This window comes from Condylura cristata, unplaced genomic scaffold (genome assembly GCF_000260355.1).
Source record: "Condylura cristata isolate star-nosed mole 26May11 unplaced genomic scaffold, ConCri1.0 scaffold00018, whole genome shotgun sequence".
Taxonomy (NCBI): Eukaryota; Metazoa; Chordata; class Mammalia; order Eulipotyphla; family Talpidae; genus Condylura; species Condylura cristata.
In genome coordinates, this window is record NW_004567119.1 from 37,079,087 (window position 1) to 37,100,543 (window position 21,457).

The 21,457-nt window shown below is 33.3% G+C and overlaps 1 protein-coding gene across 1 annotated transcript; it reads left to right on the top strand.

Moving 5' to 3' along the window:
• The first annotated feature begins 1,750 nt into the window (after window positions 1-1,750).
• F13B (coagulation factor XIII, B polypeptide) lies at window positions 1,751-21,237 on the top strand. The gene is made up of 12 exons (XM_004685486.1): window positions 1,751-1,814; window positions 4,354-4,554; window positions 6,618-6,803; window positions 8,436-8,612; window positions 8,974-9,150; window positions 11,537-11,716; window positions 11,804-11,989; window positions 13,220-13,402; window positions 15,932-16,132; window positions 16,796-16,978; window positions 20,087-20,300; window positions 21,204-21,237. Exons 1-12 carry the CDS (start codon window positions 1,751-1,753, stop codon window positions 21,235-21,237), a joined length of 1,986 nt encoding a protein of 661 aa, XP_004685543.1.
• The last annotated feature ends 220 nt before the right edge of the window (window positions 21,238-21,457 follow it).

Below are 21,457 nucleotides of genomic sequence, written 5' to 3' on the forward strand. Positions count from 1 at the left end.
TGAAATGCTTCAAAGGGTGGGTAAATATATTTTTAAAACAATAACATATTCATGGTAAAGACCAGATAGATGTTATTTAAAATTTTTCAAATTGAAAAATTCCTTGACAGGTAAGCAGAAGTCATAGTATATATTCCCAAACTGGAAGTGACATACCAGTTTAGTAACCTCTAAACTGAAAGCAATCCTTGACTGTAAAATGTATACCTAATGATGGATTATTCATAGAATGGAACCTTATGTAGAGAAGGAAACCTGTCACAGTGTGAGGTGTGCATCAGTGCTACGAACCAAATATGAAGCAAAAGAAGTCAATAAACTCAGCAGTCTCACTGCCCTAGTATGAACAAGTCCAAACTTCCCTGTGCTGTTAGAAGTGAAAGGAGTGTTAACCCTGAGTGAGGGTGGTTCTCAGTAGTGACATGAAAGGGGAATTCTGTTCACTTTGTTGTTGTGACTGCTAGTTTCATGGAATGTTAGGTTTGTGAGAGTCCACTGGGGCATGTTATCTTTTAAAGGTACAAAATTGAATGATAGTTCCCACCTTATAGTATTATTTTGTAATTTTTTTTAAAGATTTATTTATTTGTACATACAGAACTGGGGTACAGGCCAGAGGTGCAGGGGCGGCAAGAGGCTTCACCAGAGACAGAGTGGGGAGCAGAACAGGCAGATGGACGAAGTACACTGCTGAGGGGAGCAGCGGGCAGGTCAGGAGAGATCTGCCACGCTATGTGGATCTCTGGGGCAGGCGGGAATCGAACTCATGCGGAAGTGGCTTTAGCTTCTCCGTGCAGTGCTTTAACCTGCTGCACAACCAGGGAGGGCCCTTATTTTGTAATTTAAGTTGAAAGCTCATTAGAATATAAACTCATGAAGGGGGTAATTTTTATCTATATTTTTGTTGTTGGCACTATATATCCAAGACTAGAAAGTGACCTAGCATAGAATGAACACTCAAAAGTTTTCAGAATGACCAATAATACAGCACAATGCTTATTTCATCATTTGCCACAGAATACAACTCTAAATGGTACACATTACTACTTATAGACTATCATTACTCAAGACATTTAAGATCATTGTTCTCTTTAATCCATGCAACCTACACAGCACCATATACATGTATATTTAAAAATATGTATATATAACATTTGTTTATATCGTTAGATAGATTTCAGGTATACAACATTATAATATCTGTATGTGCTATATTGTGAACCCACCCAAAATCTCTACCATCATACAGCTGATCCCCTTTATTTTTTTTTCCCTTGTCTCCTTCCCTTCCAGTAACCACCATCCTGCTGTCAGAATCAAGAGGTTTGTTTCATTTGACATGGTCATATTTTAACATCAGTTATCCATTATCTCATGTTCCTAAGTTCATCTTTTCATTTGATCGATAGAGGCAAAGAAATCAGTGGCCACAAGTGAACTTTACTCTGTGGATTTATAATTGAAAATTAAAGTTAAAAATTTACTCCTTTCATGTAGATTGAGTTAATTATTATGCTGCTGTCCTTATGAGTTATCAATTTCTTATTTACCTCTTGCATGATCAATACTGTAAGTTAACATAGTTATATTGGTACTATTCAAAAATATTTTAAATGAATTATACAGCTTGTGACAAAGAGACTTAGATGTTGTAAATAATTAACTTTTTCTTCAAGAGAAGTGTTATGTAATTAATGAGGAACCCCTAGGACTTTAAAATTGTTAGTCTTTATTACGGACACCACTGAAGATGAGGTCAAAAGACTTGGCTTTTATCATCTTATTAATCCTACCTGGAGAACTCAATGCAGAAGGTAAAGATAATTCTTACTTTTCTTTATTACCTAAAAAATATAAAGAACATCTTTAAAATTAATTTAACTTGAATTTTTAATATACACATTCAATTGGGAACATCAATTTTACTAAAAATATTTCTTATAAATGTAATATTCTTTAATGCATAGAATTTTCCCTTTGGGCAGAACTAATAAAGTATTCTTATAGTAACATAAGATAAAGCATGCTTTGTATATCTGGATTTGCAGGCATTAAAAACCAGTATCTAAATAGCTTAAGGAATTTTCAGGTTAAAAATATGATCATCTAGAAGTTGTATGTTAACCTCAATTCTGATTGCTTACTGGAAGCCATTCCTATCATTTGCAAAGTTGTGTAATTTTAATTCTGTTTACATAAAGTGAACTTAAAGGGAAAATTTGAAAACAAGTTAAGTATAAATCTTCCTCAAGATTGTCAGCTGTCAAAAGAAGCAGATTTTTTTCTTAATGCTTTAGTCATTGACTGAAACCATGAAGTAGTACTTAGTAGGAGGACCATATAATTGATTATGCAAATAAGGACACTTAGGGAGTGAAAGGAGGCTCGACTAACAAATATGTAGCCAAAGCATTTAAGCCAGAACTGTTCCAGACAAACCAAAATCTTGGACTATATAAGAAATCTTCATAGACACAGAGCCTAGAGTACAAGCTACTGTGAACATGAGCAGACAGTATAAGTGCATGGGACTGCAATGATCAGCACTGTGAGGACAAGAAAACTACCAGGTCATGAAATGTTTACAGATACAGGCAAACGGAGCAAAATAACTTGAAGAAATAGACGACTTAGGGAATTTGTTCAAAGAAAGTATCCTCCAGATTAGAACTGTCTTTTAACTGAACAATTTCAATTTTCTACAAATTTTCTACTAAAAAAAAAAATAAGCTGTAACTGAAGTGATGAAAGTAAAATACTATAGTTAATAATATTCTGTTTTTGGAAGTTGCTAAGAATAGAACTTAAAAATTCTCATCACAAGAAAAAAATTAATAAGTATATGAGGTAATTGATGTTAACTAGACACATTAGAGTGATCCTTTCACAATATACACAAAGATCTAATTCATTGTGTATCTGAAACTAATACAAATGTTTATGTCAATTACATCCATCCCAATAAAAATGTTACATTAAGTTCATAAATTTAATTACTTGTGTCTAGCTTGTTTTATTCTGCAACACATTTGCGAAATTCAGCATTTAGCATTTGTGCTGCTGTATAAGCATAGTTTCAAATGTTTTTGTCTTTTCTGCCATTAATGACCATTTGAATTGCTTCCATTTGGGAACTGAATAAATAGTGCTGCTATAAATTATTTTTTAAAGGATTTATTTATCTGTGCTTACAGAACTGGGGTACAGGCCAGAGGTGTGGTGGGTGAGAGAATTCACCAGAGACAGAGGGGAGCAGAACAGGCAGATTGACAAAGTACACTGCTGAGGGGAGCATTGGGCAGGTCAGGAGACGTCTGCCGTGCCATGTGGGTCAGCTCATGCTACAGTGGCTCTGTAGAGCTTCATAATGTGGTGCTTTCACCCATTGTGCCATTTATAGGGAGAGCCTATAAATGTTTTTTTTTTTTACATGTGCCTGAGCATATAGATGTATGATTTTCTGATATGATGTGTGCATATAGTGTTCTGGTACATTGTGCAAAACTATCTTGTCGTGAGAGGTCATAGAAATTCATACTCTTACTTGGAGTCATGAGAGTTTTGATTTCTCTACAACTTTAACACTCACTGTGACCATCTGTCTTTTCATTTTTGTTATTCTAGAGGATGTGTACTAGTAACCATGATGGTTTAAATTTACATTTCATTGGTGACTCACAAAATCAAATACTTTTTACTAGATCTCTATCCATTTAAATATTCTGATTTATAAAATTCTTGATGTCTTTTATTGATTTTTTAACTGACAAAGCAAAAACCACTTATTTCAAAATTTTGCAGTTGCATATCTCTAAGAGAAATTCATCTATTTTAGAATACTCCTGTCCAATAGGATGGCCACTAGCCACATATGGCTGGTAAACTGTGCCTGTTGCGAATTTGGGGTGTGCTATAGAAATCAATAGACACAATTTCAGGCTTAGTAAGAAAAAAAGAATATAATATATACATTTATATATATTGCATCAAGTAAAACCTACCTTTAAAATTAACTTCTGCTCACCTATTTTTTGGTGTGGCTACTAGAAATTTCGCAATTACATGTGACTTTGTATTATATCTAGAATGTGCTGTTTTTAAAAGGTAGGGAAAGAGCCCCTGTAAAAACAGTGCCCTGCTTAGTTTTATTTTGATTATGTGCACTGGGGTTGCTAGCAATTTAATTCTGATTGAAAAAGATTGTCACAAAAGTACCTTAAACACTTAGGTAATAAATAAATACCTACTAGTTAAAGAGTCTGCAAACACTTTCAATTTAAAAATGTATTGTTTGAACACAAATGTCGAAGTTTTAGATATGTTTGTTTTCAACTTGATATTTACTCATTTCAGAGAAACCATGTGATCTTCCTCATTTGAAAAATGGAAATTTTGCCCTATTTTACTATACTTTTAAAAATTACTACTTTCCAATGAGCATAGGTAAAAAAATACCATATTCCTGCCTCCCTGGTTATACAACCAAAACTGGTAAACAAGAGGAGCAAACCACGTGCACAGCAGGAGGCTGGTTTCCAGAGCCAAGTTGCTTCAGTAAGTTTCTGGGATGTGGTATCAATGCACATTTGTAAAGATGCACTAAAAACTGACAATGGTTAAACTTCTGATAGCTAAAAAAAAAAATTGCTGACACACTGTCTTTTTTTTTTTCCAGCAAGAATCTATATTCTCAAATTCTATAGCATTTCTCATTAAAATGTTTCTCAACTTGCGCTTAATGAAATCTGTGAAGAAAATAAGGATAATGATTAAAAGTATTTATTAGATGGAAAGAAGAGATACAATTGAGTTAAGTAGAGGAACTTGTACAGACAATGTTAAAGCTAATGTTCAAGCAAGAAAAATGTTTTTTTTTTTTTAAAGATTTATTTATTTGTGCATACAGAACTGGGGTACAGGCCAGAGGCTCAGGGGCGGTGAGAGGCTTCGCCAGAGACAGAGTGGGGAGCAGAACAGGCAGATCTATGAAGTACACTGCTGAGGGGAGCAGCGGGCGGGTCAGGAGAGGTCTGCCACGCCATGTGGTCACCTCCGGGGCAGGCAGGAATCTAACTCATGCGGAAGCGGCTTTAGATTCCCAGTGCTGTGCTTCAACCTGCTGCGCCACCAGGGAGGGCCACAAGAAAAATGTTTTACCCTGGCCTCAGGAAGAACAAGATGGTTGCTTTAGTGTTTTATCATTTGAAAGACTTCTTCCCATTATATGCCAACTTCTTTTCTTACAATATCCTTATGAATTTTTGTTTAATTTTGGGTTGAAATTTGTGAAAAGGAAATCTGATTAGTATATCTCTTTATTTCATGCCAGGTTATGCTAAAGTCAGTCAATGGATTTCTTTTGAGTTAGGTGAACTCAACTGAGTGGAGAATTTCCTGAGAATTGTTGTGCAGAACAAGAGTCTTCGGTCAATTTAGAAGAGAAAGTTGAGTGTATGGTACCTAGTAGTTACAGTGGTTGATATAAAAATCTATTTGGGAAAATTTCCAGGACAGACTATAAATTTAAGTATTATACTTTAGAATTAGCACAGACTAATACTAATATTTATTTTAATAAACCCCATTCAGCTTAAAAATAGACAGCTTTACTAACTCTTTGCAGTTAGGGTAATATAACTGGTGGCTGAAGCCCAAGATGATTATAAGTGGCACCCCTGGAGGGGGCTGCTGGTGAGGTAAGAGTGTTGAAACTGGAGCCAGGAGAGAAGTAAGTGTTAGTGACATAGTGTAATGGTTACAAGTCAGATTGTGCCTGTGCTGCTCTGCCAGTGCTGTGTGACTTTACCAGTCTTAGCCTGTTTCTCATCTATAAAATGGGAATAATGTTGCTTCCATGAGGTATAACTCATAAAGTAGTTGTCACACAGAGAGTATGAAGTATGTTCAAATTAATATTAGCTTTGAGCAAGACTTTTAACTTTTCTACGTTGGTTTGGTAAGAGGGTTTAATAATGGGACTTGAAGACTAATGGAGCTCTATACAATGCTAAGGTAATTTTATTAGCTGAAATATTACTGTTGCAAATATTTACTAAAGAACAAGTCTACAGGCTTTGAGTAATATGTTCATACTCAGTTACAGTTAATATGAATTGATTATCATGTCTTACTGCACAGCTAGGTGATCATTTGTTGATAATAAAAGAATAAAATTTTCACATTAAGATTTCTGCAGTTGTGTAAATATCAGTGAAGTAGATAAATGCTTTTGCTACATGTTAAGCCTACTGTGTTATCAAACACAGTATCAGAAAGTAAATCCAAAAGGAATTACTTCTATTGCCCACTAACGCTCAGTTAATGGAAGAACTTTTGATATTTTTTCTAAAGTAGAGGTGGTGAAGGTAAAAATAACTATGAAAATGAAATCAATAATACAAAGAATTTCACCATCAAATGAAACCAGTTTTTAGAGAAACCTCTTGCATTATTATATTGAAGATATTTTCAAAATTACATTAAATCAAAGAATTGTTGAGTGATTTTTTTTTCTCTTTTAACTTCCTAGGATAACATTAATGTTTGCCTTAGTTTTACAGTTTAGTAAGGACAAGATTAATTTCATCAACTTAAGCAAAGAAATATTTTCCCCTTAGAAAAATGCGCTAAGCCTGACTTAAGAAATGGTTACATTGTTGATGCAAAATCATTGTACAAATTTCAAGAGAGTATGCGCTATGGATGTGCATCAGGGTACAAAACCACTGGCGGTCAGGATGAAGAAGTGGTTCAGTGTCTCCCTGATGGATGGTCTTCTCAACCCACCTGCAGGAAGGAGCATGGTATGTGTTTAAGACTTTCATAAAATTAAAGTGTTTTCCAGGCTTGTATATTTTCAGATTATGGGTCTTTTTATTTATTAGAATTGATTTTTCATTATGTTTGCAAATGCAAGCAGCTTGTATTGTCTTTCTGAAATGTTAGGTTTTTCCTAAATTCAAGCATTCTTTTTTATATTACTTATTTGAGGGAACACTGATTTCTATCACAGAATATGATTTAGAGGACTAGGCCTCAAATGTACATGACCACACTTCACCCACACCAGAGCACCACACCCATGCCAGAGCCTGGTGGACTTCGAACCTCTTCCCCTCTACATCCCCCCTCCTCTAATAACCTCAATTCTGCAGTCATTTCTGGAATTTGTTTTGGTTTAATTCTTTTTTTTTTTTATGTTCCACATAAGAGTGAAATCACCTGGTATCTGTCTTTCTTCCTCTGGTCTATTTCACTTAGCATAATCCCCTGGAATTCCATCTATCTTGCTGTATATGGCAGGCATTCCTTTGTTTTTTAAAGCTGAGTAGTATTCCATCTGTGTATGTACTATATCTTCTTAATCCAGTCATTCATTTGTCCATGGACACTTAGGTTGCTTCCATAACTTAGCTATTATAAATAGTACTACAATGAACACAGAAGTATATGTATATGGTTTTAATATTTTGAGAAAATTCTACAGTATTTTTTATAGACTAGTCTGTGCTCCCATCAACACTATTTAAAGACTTCCTATTCTCCACACCTTCTCCAATATTAGTTGTTTCTATTTTGGTGGTGTTGTTTTTTGTTTTTGTTTTTGTTTTTAATATGGGCTACTCACTAAAGTGAGGTGTTATCTAATTGTGGTTTTGATTTGCACTTCCTGATAATAAATGATGCTGAACATTTTTTCATTTGCCTGTTGGCCATCAGTATGTATTCTTTTGAGAAGTGTCTATTTAGTTCTTTTTCTGTTGATTGATGGGTTTCTTTATCCTCCTTTTATTGGGTTTTATGAGTTATTTTGTAGATCTTAGAGACCAGCCCCCTGCTGGATATATGATGTACAAATATTTTCTCACAGTCAGTAGGATGACTTTTGTTTTATTTATAGTTTATTTTGATGTGCAGAGACTTTTCAGCTAATTCAAACATTCTTAATTAACACACTTATTCCAGCATTTTTTACTTTATAATAATGAGAGAAAAAAGAATTGGGGTAGAATAATAAGAAACAACCTTAATATACCTGTTTCTACCAATGTAAATTTGTTATTTCCCTAACAAGAGAAGAAATGGGGGTAATACACATTGTTTTATATTGTAAACCAATATCAAATACAATAAAAATTAGGCATTAATTTGAATATGTATATTTTGATGGTTGTAAATTGTTAAAATTGTATAAATTCAGAGGAGACATATGATCTAAAAGTTGTTACTGCATAAAACTTCAGTTTAATAGTGGTCTTTGGTCAAGTACCCTAGATTAGAATTTCAAGAATAGATTACATGTGGCATTAGGACACAGATGTCTGAGAAAAGGGAAGAGAGATGAAAAATTAATTCATATAATTTTAAGATTCAGGGAAAATAAGTTTGAGATTTGTTTTTTCAATCACAAAACAAATAACTTTAATAATTTTTAGAAACATGTTTGGCTCCTATCTTACAACATGGAAATTATTCCACAACTCAGAAAATATTTCAAGTGAAGGACAAATTACAATATGAATGTTCTACTGGCTACTACACAGCTGGAGGGAAGAATACAGAAGAAGTAGAATGTCACACGCATGGATGGTCTCTCATACCAAAATGTACCAGTAGGTGCTCACTTGGAAGACAATTACTTCTACTCTGTAAACTTCATCTCATACAGAAGTACATATAATGGTCATCCTAACTATGTTGCATTTTTCATAGTTCATTTTTGCTTCTGATTTTAAAAATGTAGGTAGCGGGTTTTCATCATTGAAGCTCTTAACAAGGGCAAATTCCTTTTAGCTCAGATAATGAAATTAAGACTAATCTTATTTAATTAACATATCAGTTAACACACTTTTATGGTTCGTAGCAAAATATGACAAATTTATCAATGTTATTGTATATGCAGCAAGTAAATAGTAGGTTAATGTTTTTCTAGTAGGAAGAATAACACCTCTTTGTTTTTTCCCCAATTTTTAGAGTTAAGATGCCCTTCTTTAAGATTAATAGAAAATGGTTATTTTCATCCTATTAAGCAAACCTATGAGGAAGGAGATGTAGTTCAATATTTCTGTCATGAAAATTATCACCTAAGTGGCTCAGATTTAATTCAGTGCTATAACTTTGGTTGGTACCCAGAATCTCCTATTTGTGAAGGTAATTTTTTAAATTTCTGAGTCATATTAATAAATATCATGTTTTAATCTTTATGGGCTTTTAAGTAAATGGCTGTTGTGATATCTAAATCTTGTCTTCAGTGCTACTGAAAATGCTATTGTTTTATGTCAGTGCTATTTTCAGCAATGTATCTTTTGAGCTTATTTTTAAATTTCTTATCATGAACTTTAAAACTGAATAAATGGAATTTCAATTATCCCTACCTGGCTGTTTTGATGAGGTACTGTCTTATTTGGCCTTCTGTTTCCTAATGTGAGAATATAATCTCCAAAATAATGGGGTAGAGTGTAGAAAATGCAGCTCAATATTATCCAGAGTCAAAATGAAAAGCAGTATCTAATAGACGCTATCCTAAAATGTAATGGCTATTTATGGTTAAATTTCTTGTTAGAATAAGTCATCAGCTTAAGAGTTATTCAAACATTTCACAATGTGATATTAAGAGGTTCTTAGTTTAGCTTTTAAACAGATATTTAAAAAGTAATTGGTAATATGTGATATAAATATATATAATGTGGTCAAGTTGGGTGTAATGTGTGTGAACAAACACTAAATGTTCTAAGTGGTGTAGTGAGAGAGAGTATTTACTGAGGTGTGATTAATTTATGAACAGGACCTGAAAAGATACATAGGAATTTGAATATTGGAGGAGTTCAGAGTGGTAAAGGACTTGATAGCTTCTATTTTCTCTATATGATAAGAAATGATGTCATTATTGATAGAAGGGAGACATAGAGGGGTAGAACTTGAAAGACAATGGTGAGATTTGAAATAGGTGCTAGGAAGAATGAGAGCAGGAATTTGACCAGGAACATGCAATGGGATTGACCAAAGCTATCATAATTCTTTAAATGCACCAAATAGTGACTTTATTTCAAAATTTGCTGTTGTGCTTAACAGTTTCATTCTAGCTGGAGAAAGGAAGGTTGTTAGCTTACTGTCTGTTGCATGTTATTTAAAAAAATCTATGGCAAACCTACTTAACTTATATTTTAGTTCCCATCCCCACTCAAATTAGTCAGCATTCCAATTACTTGTTATTTTCTCTAGTAAACAGTCGCTAGGTGTAGGACAGGCAGTGTAGTAAGCTGAATAATGCTCTGTTTTACCATCCCTCATCCCCAGCAAAGAAATCCATGTCCTTATTCTTGGAATAAGCAAATTTGACAAAAGGGACTTTTCAGATATGATTAACTAAGGATCTTTAAGTAGAAATAGTACCTGGGAAAATCCTAATGAATAATCACAAGACTTCTTATAAGGGAGAGGTTTGATTATAGAAGCACGATACTGTAGTGATATGAGAAAGGGCCCTGAGTGAGGAATGCAGGCAGCTTCCATAGGGTTGACAAGGCAGAGTAGCTGATTCTCTCTTAAAGCTCCAGAACTGCAGCATGCCTGACTTGGTTTGGTTTTAGCCCCAGTGAAACTATTCTACAATTGGCTTCCAGAAAATCCAGAAGAATAAATTCATGCTGTTTTAAACAATAAATTATGGTAATTTGTCATTGCCACAAAAGCAAACTAATATAGTCAAGGTTATGGAATATCCAGAGCAGTAGATTTTAATTCAGATCGACATCCACTCAAGACCAGATCCTCCACTTATTAATTTACTTCATGTATTAAGTCTATTTATAATATGGGAGACATGCATAATAGTTCCCACTTACTAGCTATTTTAGGAATAAAGGAGATATGAATAAAAAGTGCTTGCTGGTTCAGTTATTTGTTGGTGCGTAGCAATGTTACTATAACTTTAGCAGTTTAAAATAGTACATTTATATTATTTTACAGTTTCTATGAATCAGGATTCTGGGCTATAGTGTAACTAGCTCCTCTGTATTTGTTTCTATTGAAACTACAGTCTAGGTATTGGCTGGGGCTGCAGTTTCATCTGACGCTCACCTAGGGACAAATCTGCTTCCAAACTCACTAGTTATTGACACCGTTCAGCACTTTACAGGTTGCTGAAGTAGAGGCCCTCTGCCCTTTGTCTCATGGTTCTCCCTATTTGGAAGCTCACACGTGGCACTTTCTGTTTTTTTAAAATCAGCAATGAGAGTCACTCAGTAAGAATGGTGTTATAGTATTTTGTTGCATAATCACACACAGATAATCACTTTTATCTCATCATCCTTGTTGCATCCTATTGGTTAGCAGCATATGGCAGCCCCTGCTCATGGAGATAGTTACCTTCCACCTGAGGCAGTGAACATAAGGAGGTGGGGACTGAGCAGGTGACACTGCGTCTGCCATTCTCCCATTCTTGTGGTACTTGGCATGATGGACATGCTTATGAAACCTTCATTTCTACTTTGGGAGTAATTTTACAACCAAATATGCTTTTTTTTTTTTTCACTAGGAAGAGGAAATCGATGTCCTCCTCCCCCTCTTCCTCTAAACTCCAGGATTCAAACATATTCCACAACTTATCATCATGGAGAAATAGTTCGTGTAGAATGTGAACTTAATTTTGAGATACAAGGCTCCAAAGAAATACGTTGTGAGAATGGAAAGTGGACAGAACCTCCAAAATGTGTTGGTTAGCAATGCCACAAATAAGCTTTCCTCAAATGACATCTGTGAATGTAGCTAAATAGTCTCTTCTCTTTAAATTGCTCCTTTCCAGAAGAAAAGGAGAAGATAGCCTGTGAGGAACCACCCTTCATTAGGAATGGGGCAGCAAACCTAAACTCCAAAATTTACTACAGTGGGGATAAAGTGACATATGGATGTGAACATGGCTATTATCTCCGTGGAGCAAAAGAAATCACTTGTAAACGTGGAAAATGGACACTTGCCCCTCAGTGTGTTGGTATGTTGCTGCATTTAACATCAGTAATTTAGCCCATTGTGTAAAATTTTCTTTTATTTAATCATGTAGTGGTCACTGTTTGGAAGATTTAAAAACACACTGATACTGTACATACTTTCATACTTTTTCTGGGTCTGTGGAATCAGCTATTGAATGTGATTTTATTTTTACCAATAAAAATAATAAGAGAAGTAAATTAAGGGTACCTTGGATTGGTGATGGGCCACAAGTGGTGTTCCTTTCTCTATTTGTCCCTCCAAGTTAGGGTGAATACTTTGTGTCAGTCCTGCTATTACCTTCTCTTCTGGCCCTTCTTATACCTGACCCTGGTCATTTATTTCACTAAAGGGCACAACCAGTTTATATAGCACTACCTGAGTACTGTCTCCCTGTCATCCTTCTCTCTGCCAGATCACCTTCTGGAGAGGGCTCCACAAATGTACTTGCCCAGGATATTTGTTGTATAATGAAAAACTTATTAAGGAGATTAAAGAAAGTAGCAGTGAAAGAAAGACTTTTAAAAGACAGAAAATAATGAAAAATTTTATCCATGGTTTGAAACCTGAGATGAAAGAGAATAAGAAGGAAAACATGTGAAAGTGGATAGTGACATAAGACAGCTGCAGGACTGACTGTAGCCTTTGTGCTAGAGCACTGTTTCCCTTTCTGTCAATTTTATCAATTTCTATCAATTTTTTTAAAGATTTATTTATTTGTGCATACAGAACTGGGGTACAGGCCAGAGGCTCAGGGGCGGTGAGAGGCTTCGCCAGAGACAGAGTGGGGAGCAGAACAGGCAGATCTATGAAGTACACTGCTGAGGGGAGCAGCGGGCGGGTCAGGAGAGGTCTGCCACGCCATGTGGTCACCTCCGGGGCAGGTGGGAATTGAACTCATGCGGAAGTGGCTTTAGATTCTCAGTGCTGTGCTTTAACCCGCTGCGCCACCAGGGAGGGCCAATTTCTATCAATTTTAAGAACATTATTAAGAACATTATAATTTATTCACAATCATGAAAAGTAAAATATCAAAACTTGTTACTACAAAAACCATTGCTTTTCATTCTTTCTTTATTTCTTTAAATATTTCATCTGAATCATTTCTCTCATTTCTGATGAATTTAGGAATTGTCTGAAATTATACAGTGCAAATATTGATGTATTATAGTATAGGTGACAATATATGATTCTGTTGTTAGAAGTTCATAGTAATTTTATTTTTTTCCCATAGAGAGTAATGAAAATTGTAATCCTCCACCTAATGTAGCAAATGGGGCTGTTGTTGATGGATTATTGCCAAGTTACAAGTCCGGATCTTCAGTAGAATATAGATGCAATGAATATTACTTATTGAATGGAACAAAAATTTCTCATTGTGAACAAGGAAAATGGTCATCCCCACCAGTCTGTTTAGGTGAGATACAATGAAAAGCTTTCCCAGCTTTTTTGAGGTATAATTTACGTACATCATTGTCTGTTATAAGGTGTGCCATGTAATGGGTTGATTCATTCATATATAACAAAATGGTCACAAGATAAAGTTAGGTAACAATACTCTACTTCACATACTTAATAACATTTGTGATGTTTTAATAATGACATTTAAAATCTACTCTTAGCAACTTTTAAGTATAAAGAATAATATTGTTTATTGCATCACCATGCTATATATATTGGGTCCCCAGGATTTACTCCTCTTACACCACTGTACATTAAAATTGTTTGCCATTCTGTTTGTGTTTTCATATGATTTTAATGTTATGTTCTATAGCATGGAAATGATGATTTCTAAATGTCTTCTTCTCCAGTGGTTTTCATTCTCATTTTTGTAAGCAAAAAACCCTTACTATCTTAGAGTCAGGACTACATTAATTCCAAACCCACCACTATTTTAAAAACTGATGAAATATTTATGAATAAGACTTTACCATTTTAACAAATTTAAGTATGAATTTCAGTGCTGGTAAGCATATTCACATTGTCATGACTGATTAATTTTGGTGTTGTCTTTCTTCTAAATGAAACTTCCTTTACTGTCATCCTCAAAGTCTCTGTTTGTATAATCTGTAGAATGCCTTTGGGCAAGAAGAATAATTAATCCCACTCTGTCATTAGCAGATTGTTCATATCTTTCTTAAGACTACTTCCTCACTTAATTATTACTTTTAAAACTACTGTTGAGCAAATAAAAACATACTTGTAGCTATTCAATATATATTTAGTTTCAAGTGGAAAATTGTTGCAGTTGTTTAACTACCAACATTGAGATAAATTTGAAAAAATAACTTGCACCTCAATCAAGCCTGTAGATTTGCTTCATCGTTAATTTTGCTCTTAAGAGTTATGTAAAAGTAATTCAACTGATCACTACAGCTTCAATGAAATTGTTATAACTTTCAAATAGGTAATGGCACAATAAATATCCTATGAATTAAGTCATTTAATTAAAATATTAGCCTTTTATACTACAAAATCAAGTTAACTTTTTTTTACCAAAAAGGTTAATAAGTATGTAGAGGAAATGACTAGAAGAAAACAGAAAATATCAGCAACTTAAAAAAAATGCCTTAAATGAAAGATAGTGGTCTCCTGCTCCTTCACACACTCTCTCTCACACAAAATATATAGTATTGTGAAAGACTATCCATTCTTTCATATATTGCAAATATGATTTGATATTCTTCAACAATATATATTTTAATGACTATATATTATTACATAATGAAATTAGACCATAGTTAAATTGATCACTTTTTATTAATGTTTAATCTGCTCTCAACATTTTCCATCAGTGCATTAATACCAATTTTTGTAAATTTAAACACTTTTATTTTTAAAACAATTTATCTTTATTTTACTTTTTTCTGGATTTGCTGAATAGGAATTTATGGGTCAAAGAGATCTGGAATTTTAATCATGTTTCTAATGACCCATTTGTCTTCAGAGAGTTTATTCTGATTTACAACAGCATGTCCACTGAATTAAAGAAGTAGTTTCCCTAAACTTTGTCAATAAATATTTTAACATTCACATGCTTCTAACTCAACAGTTTAAATTATTTTAACTTGACTTAGCTAATTACTAATCATTTGGGCATTTTTCCAATTTTGTAATGGCTGCTTTTTAAGTGAACTGATTGGTCATACATAGTTCAGCCTTTTTCTCATGCTCATAATAAGAGTTTTATCTATATAAATTATTTATTCCATTAACATCATATATATTGCAACTATATACATTGATATATACATTGCAACTATATACATATTGATAGTGGTTTTTTTATACTGTAAGTTGAAGTTTTACATCTTAAGCTCTTTCTACATCTCCTTAGTGGTTTGTGTCTTACAGATCATTCTTAGGCTATTGTTCTCATTCAGATACTGATATATTTTCATGTATTGTTTATTTTTAATTGCTATCTTTGTAAATGCTATGTTTTTATAAGTATTTTTGATGATATGATTGATATTTGCACTAAATAGAAGTACAGTCCTCTCTGAGGGCAGAGACTGGATTGAAATTGAAATGGACAAGCTAGTAATGGAGCAACCTCATTAAGAACAACATTTGAAGGAATTGGTCATTTTATATATGGAACAACTGTCTCAAGACAACTAGATAATGTGGTAATGAACCAACACAAATATTAACCAAAGATAATTTGTGGTCATCAGGGTGGGAAGAAAATTCTTATAAACCTTTGCAATTGAAAATACTCTCACTACAAATAGCAAAAACAGTATGATGAGGAGCAGAATTTTCCAACTGTAAAATTGCTCTTCCAGGCATTTTGAACCTCGCATGCTTCTTCCTGATCTTCACTGTTTTCATTCTTCTACAGCCATTTACTCTAATCTCATAGTTTTTTTTTGCTTTAGATATTATCTCTTTCACATTTGTCAAATGAACAAAGAATGCAAAAGAGTATTTTGTCTTACAGAGCCATGTACTGTTAATGTGGACAACATGAACAGAAATAACATAGAGATGAAATGGAAATACGAAGGAAAGGTCTTACATGGAGATCTAATAGATTTTGTATGTAAACAAGGATATGATTTAGCTCCATCAACATCACTGGCTGTCTTGTCTGTACAGTGTAATAGAGGGGAAGTAAAATATCCTTTATGTTTTAGAAAAGGTAAAACAAGTGTTTTCTTACAGTTTCTTACTTGATCAATGTCTCTATGGTTGAAAGTAATGACTCTAAACAACAGTCATCACCTTTTTTTTAATCCAAGCAATCATAAATCATTTGATCAATCTCTTTCCAGTACATAAACTTAAATAAGATGACCATGCTAACATGTGTTGACTTCAGTTAAAGTCCATTTTATGAAGAGAGAGATCAAATGCTTTTATAAATATCACCAATCTCTCAGAAGTTTGAGCATCCTATTATCAGTAATCAAAAATCCTATAAAGCATTACTCCTTGGGGTTTTCTAGAAAGTAGTATCCAGAAGAGGGCTTGATATACATTGAGAAATTTTGCTCACTCCTTGTAGTATGAGTTCATACAGAGAGTAAGGCTTCAAGAGGTATCATATACTTTCACTTTCAACTAGAGAGGAAAAAAATAAAATCACAACTAAATATTTGGGTGGTGTGAGTATATACTTATAATTTGAGATTATAATTGCAATAATAAATTTCATAGCCTGCAGTTATTGGAGAAATTTAGAAGTATTGAAGAGTTATCTTAAAGATGCTTGTACATGAAATATTGTATTCCTGAAGCCATTACAAAGGCACAGAATTTTTATTACAGCGGTTCATTGTATGCTTTCAAATTATTTTTGCAGAATCTAAAGGAATATGTGCACCTCCTCCTCTTATTAAAAATGGAGTTATTGTTAGTTCAATAGTAGGCACCTATGAAAATGGTTCCTCAGTAGAATACAGATGTTTTGATCACCATTTTCTACAAGGGTCTAGGGAGTCCTATTGTTTAGATGGATTGTGGAGTACACCACCTTCCTGTTTAGGTATGTACTGTTTGTCTCTATTAAAATAAACTTTTACTTTTCACTTTCTACCCTTATTGATTTGGCATGAGACTAATGAATGCTTAATTTGCTACATTTGTGTTACTAGTGTACCTATTTAATCACTGTTTTGTGTTCTTTTGTTTAGTTCACAAATCACTATAGTTCAGTTTGCTCTCATAAATACTCATTAAGTAAACACCATACATCAGGTACTAGGGCAGTAAGATGAATAAACATATAAGAGTGATCATTCAGTTTGATTGATACAATAATAGCAAATATTAGTGTATTGAGGTAACAAAACTGGGAATGGCCACCTCAATACGGAAAAATGAAGTAAGTTCCTGCCTTTTTTAGCAATACATTGAAATTAAAGCAATATCTAGCAAGATTCTGAAAAGGCATAAAATAGCATATATCAAAATAAAGAAAATATTTATTTTGTATGAAACTTTTATGAATTTTCTTATTTCAATGGCTAAGATTTTGGTACAATTAATGTTGAGTAGTAGAGGTAGTGAATATCTTTTCCAGTCTTAGAAGTAAAGCTTTTAACAATTCATCTTTAAGATTTATTTTTATTTATTTATGCATACAAGAACTGAAATGTGTTTCTGGAATTTCTACTTTACCCTTTCTCCTTTTGTAGGTTCAAGTTGTTTGATAAAAGACTCCATCTTAATATCTCTAAACCATATTAATCACCCTTATCTATAATTCTTGGTTTGTAGATTAAACTGTCTGGATCATCTCTAGACTTGTTTGTACTGTTTAGCCTCACAATAAAAAAACTTTTTTAAAAGATTTATTTATTTATGCATACAAGAATGGCGTACAGGCCAGAGACGTGGGGGGTGAGAGGATTCACCAGAGACAGAGTACACAATGCTGTGCTTAACCCATTGCGCCACCAAGGGAGACCCTAGCCTCATTTTTTGCTATTTCTTTAACAGCGATTGAATATTAAATGTTATATGTTATATATGAGAATTTTTAGGCACTTGGGCTGTGATGTTATATCCTGGATAATACTTAGCCCATCTTCTGGTAGTATGGAGGCAGTGAGTCTCAATCCTATTACAGATGAAACTTTCTCTTAAGTTTATTTTCAGACCTTTATCTACACCTTTCTTCTCTCTTTGTCACCTTGCAGGATTCTTTATTGGGAATTTGGTTATAAACTAAGTTTCCTCTTCCTTAATTGATTCTGATGTCATTGGGAGATAAAAGGGAAAGCTACAAGGAGTGTCAAGTTCATTCTCTATAGCTCTTATCTTACTAGGTTCTTGACGCATGAAGTCTTTGGCTAACTCAAGCTTCCATGTTCTAGTCTCAACCCCTGATATTTCCCAAAAATCTGTTTGTTATTGACCATTTTCAACCAGACTTTCAACATATTTTCAAGAGAAAATTGGCACAGAGAATGTTGAGTTCATCTACAGGAGCTTTTATCAGAACTTTGGAATCTTAAGTCATAACTGTCTTTGACATTCTCCAGTTGCTTGAAATAATACCCTTTTTTAATTTTCATACTTTTTGGTTCTTGGTAAAAGTATTAATTTGATATAGTTTACTTTGTCAGAGTCAAGAGCATAAGGTAATGGATTAATTTTTACTTAGTTACTTTCATGGATCAATTTTTAACATGTTTTAATTAAAATTTCATGTTTTGTGGAACAATGAGATTCTAAGTTATACTACTCATTAGCAAGACTATTTTGTGGTCATTATGAAAATCCCATTAGAATCTTTCTAATAAAAACCTGTCCCTTTCTATTCTAACAATTCAAATCTATAACATCTAACATGACCTTACCTACTAGGCATTCAATAAATAGTTGAAAAGAATGGAATGAATAAGTGTGTTATTGGATTCTTGTTGTGATTCATATTTTCTATTAGCAAACCTGGATGGTTTAACCTATTTTAAAAGACACTCCTAAATGCTAGGACATCCAGAAGTTATCTAAGAACAGAAGCAATGTCACTTTCTGAAATGAATTGACATTTTGAAAATATCAATATTTTCTTCATGAAAAAAAAATCAAAGGTGTTTGTTGGGTAACCTATACTTAAGGTTTTGTTTTGTTTTGCTTTCATATATAATGGGATGATTACAAATAATACATTCAATGCCTAGGATTTAAAATATCTTAATCAACTCTTCATATAACTTAATGACTGTAAATTCAAAGGAAAAAGCACAATTAGATACTTTGAATACCATCTATAAAGTTGGATTCAGTGTTAAGAAAACAGTTTGTTGTTCGGAGGTTCCTCAAACTGCTAAACATGGAGCTTCCCTACGACCCAGCAATCCCACTCCTAGGTATCTACCCAAAAGACACAAAAACACTGATTGAAAAAGATACTTGTACTCCCATGTTTATTGCTGCTTTATTTACAATTGGAAAAACATGGAAGCAGCCCAAATGCCCAAAAGTAGATGACTGGATTAGAAAGATGTGGTACATATATACAATGGAATATTACTCAGCAACCAAAAAAGAGAAACACATGTCTTTTGCAGCAACTTGGATGGAGCTGGAAAAGATCATGCTTAGTGAGATAAGCCAGAAAGAGAAAGAAAAATACTGGATGGTTTCACTCATAGCAGGAGTATAATGGACCAGGCGAGAAAATAACAAAAATAATGAACAACCATATACCAGAGACATTCTGTGGGGGTGGAGTGGGGAATGGATCAAAAAGTGGGGGGGGAGGGAGGGAAATGCACGGGACTATGGTGGTGGCACAGGGGTGATTTGGTGATGGGAAACCCGTGGGGATTACAATCGAGATGGAAAAAAAAATGTGCAAAATGATGTAAAAATGAACTTTGTAATAAAAAAAAAGAAATAAAACAGTTTCTCCATTTCCATAAAAATATTAGTTATCAAGCTATCAATCTAGTTTGTCTCATGGGTATGTTACTTGAACCTTTGGAGGAAGAACAAGAAAAAAATGACGTAATTTCTATGATTGTTAGCTACACTTAATGCTCTAAAATAGAACCTTGTGTGTTTGCCACTCTAGCACCTGAGTAAGAAGTATAGCACTTTATGTTTGTATTACGATGTATCAAGAAAATGTTTTTTCTTTCAGAGCCTTGCACATTATCTTTTGATAAAATGGAAGATAATAATTTACTCTTGAAATGGAATTTTGACAATAGACCACATATTTTCCATGGCGAGTATATTGAGTTTCGCTGTAAGAGACATTCTTATATAGCTGAGAAATCTACTATGAGAACTGAACTTAGAGTGCAATGTGAAAGAGGGCAGTTAAAATACCCAAGATGTATTGAAAGACAAAGGTAAAAAAAAGGCTTGTTGCTACAATTAATATTTTTGTCAGATTCTTATTCAAAGGATTTATTATATTTTAAATTCCAAAAACATTAGGTGCTACAACACTCCTACTTTATGGTCATAGTAAAGGAAAAGAATAATTTTCTTTAGTGTTTTTTAAAACAAGCAAGTGCCTAGAAGTATGAATTCAGCAAGCTTTCTGAGAAGCCCAAAGTCAAAGCATTGCTTGCTATTTGATATTTGTGACATTATGACAGTTAGTGAAATAATTAAATTTATAAGGATTTAAAATTACTTACTGAAGCGTTTCCTTTTCTGCCGATTGAAAATTATCTTCTACTTGATGAACTGAAATAATGCTGATCTTTTTTAGAAATATATTAAAAATAATATAATGAAATAATATAATTTTATAGCTTGGGAACTTTGAGACCTTTAAAGATAGAATATAAAAAGAAAATTAAAAATTATGGATGTTCAATTACCAATATTTAAAAAACATGCATAAATACATGTATTTTTTAGATGTTGTAAATGATGAACTATATGAACTGCTTAAGGATAGCTCTTTAAAGATTTTGCACACTCTAGAAAAAGTCACTAATGAGCAGCACATTGGTGAGAAACTTTTATTATCAGTTTTTAAAGTCAGTTAGAAAAATGTTATATAATGTTTTAGTGCATTTTGCATTTTTAAAAATACTAATACAAAGTATAAAAGATAGTGTTAGTGTAATAAATGGCACTGAGTTTTTAAAAAGGAATTGCTTTTGTTTTGCCAAGTATGGATATTTGTTTAACAATGACTAATTATATGAGATGTCAAAATACTAGTATTGTAATAAATACTGCAGTAGAAATGAAGCTTATTTCACCTCTTTCTGTTTCCCCCACTCTTTCTCCTTAAGGATGTTGTCTTTTCAGGAACCCTTGAGGACATAAGAATTAATAACAGAAAGAAGAAAGAATAGTATTTTGACAAATTATAAAAACCTTTATGAAATCTAATTTTAGAAGGAAAGTGTGGAGGTAAAAGCCTGTAACTTTGCTGAAAGATTTAATTGTTTATGTTGAATATTTTTCATTATCTTTAAATAAAAACCAGAATATGTATTTTACTTCTTGTTTCAATGATTTGACATGTAACTTGTTGTATGTTTTC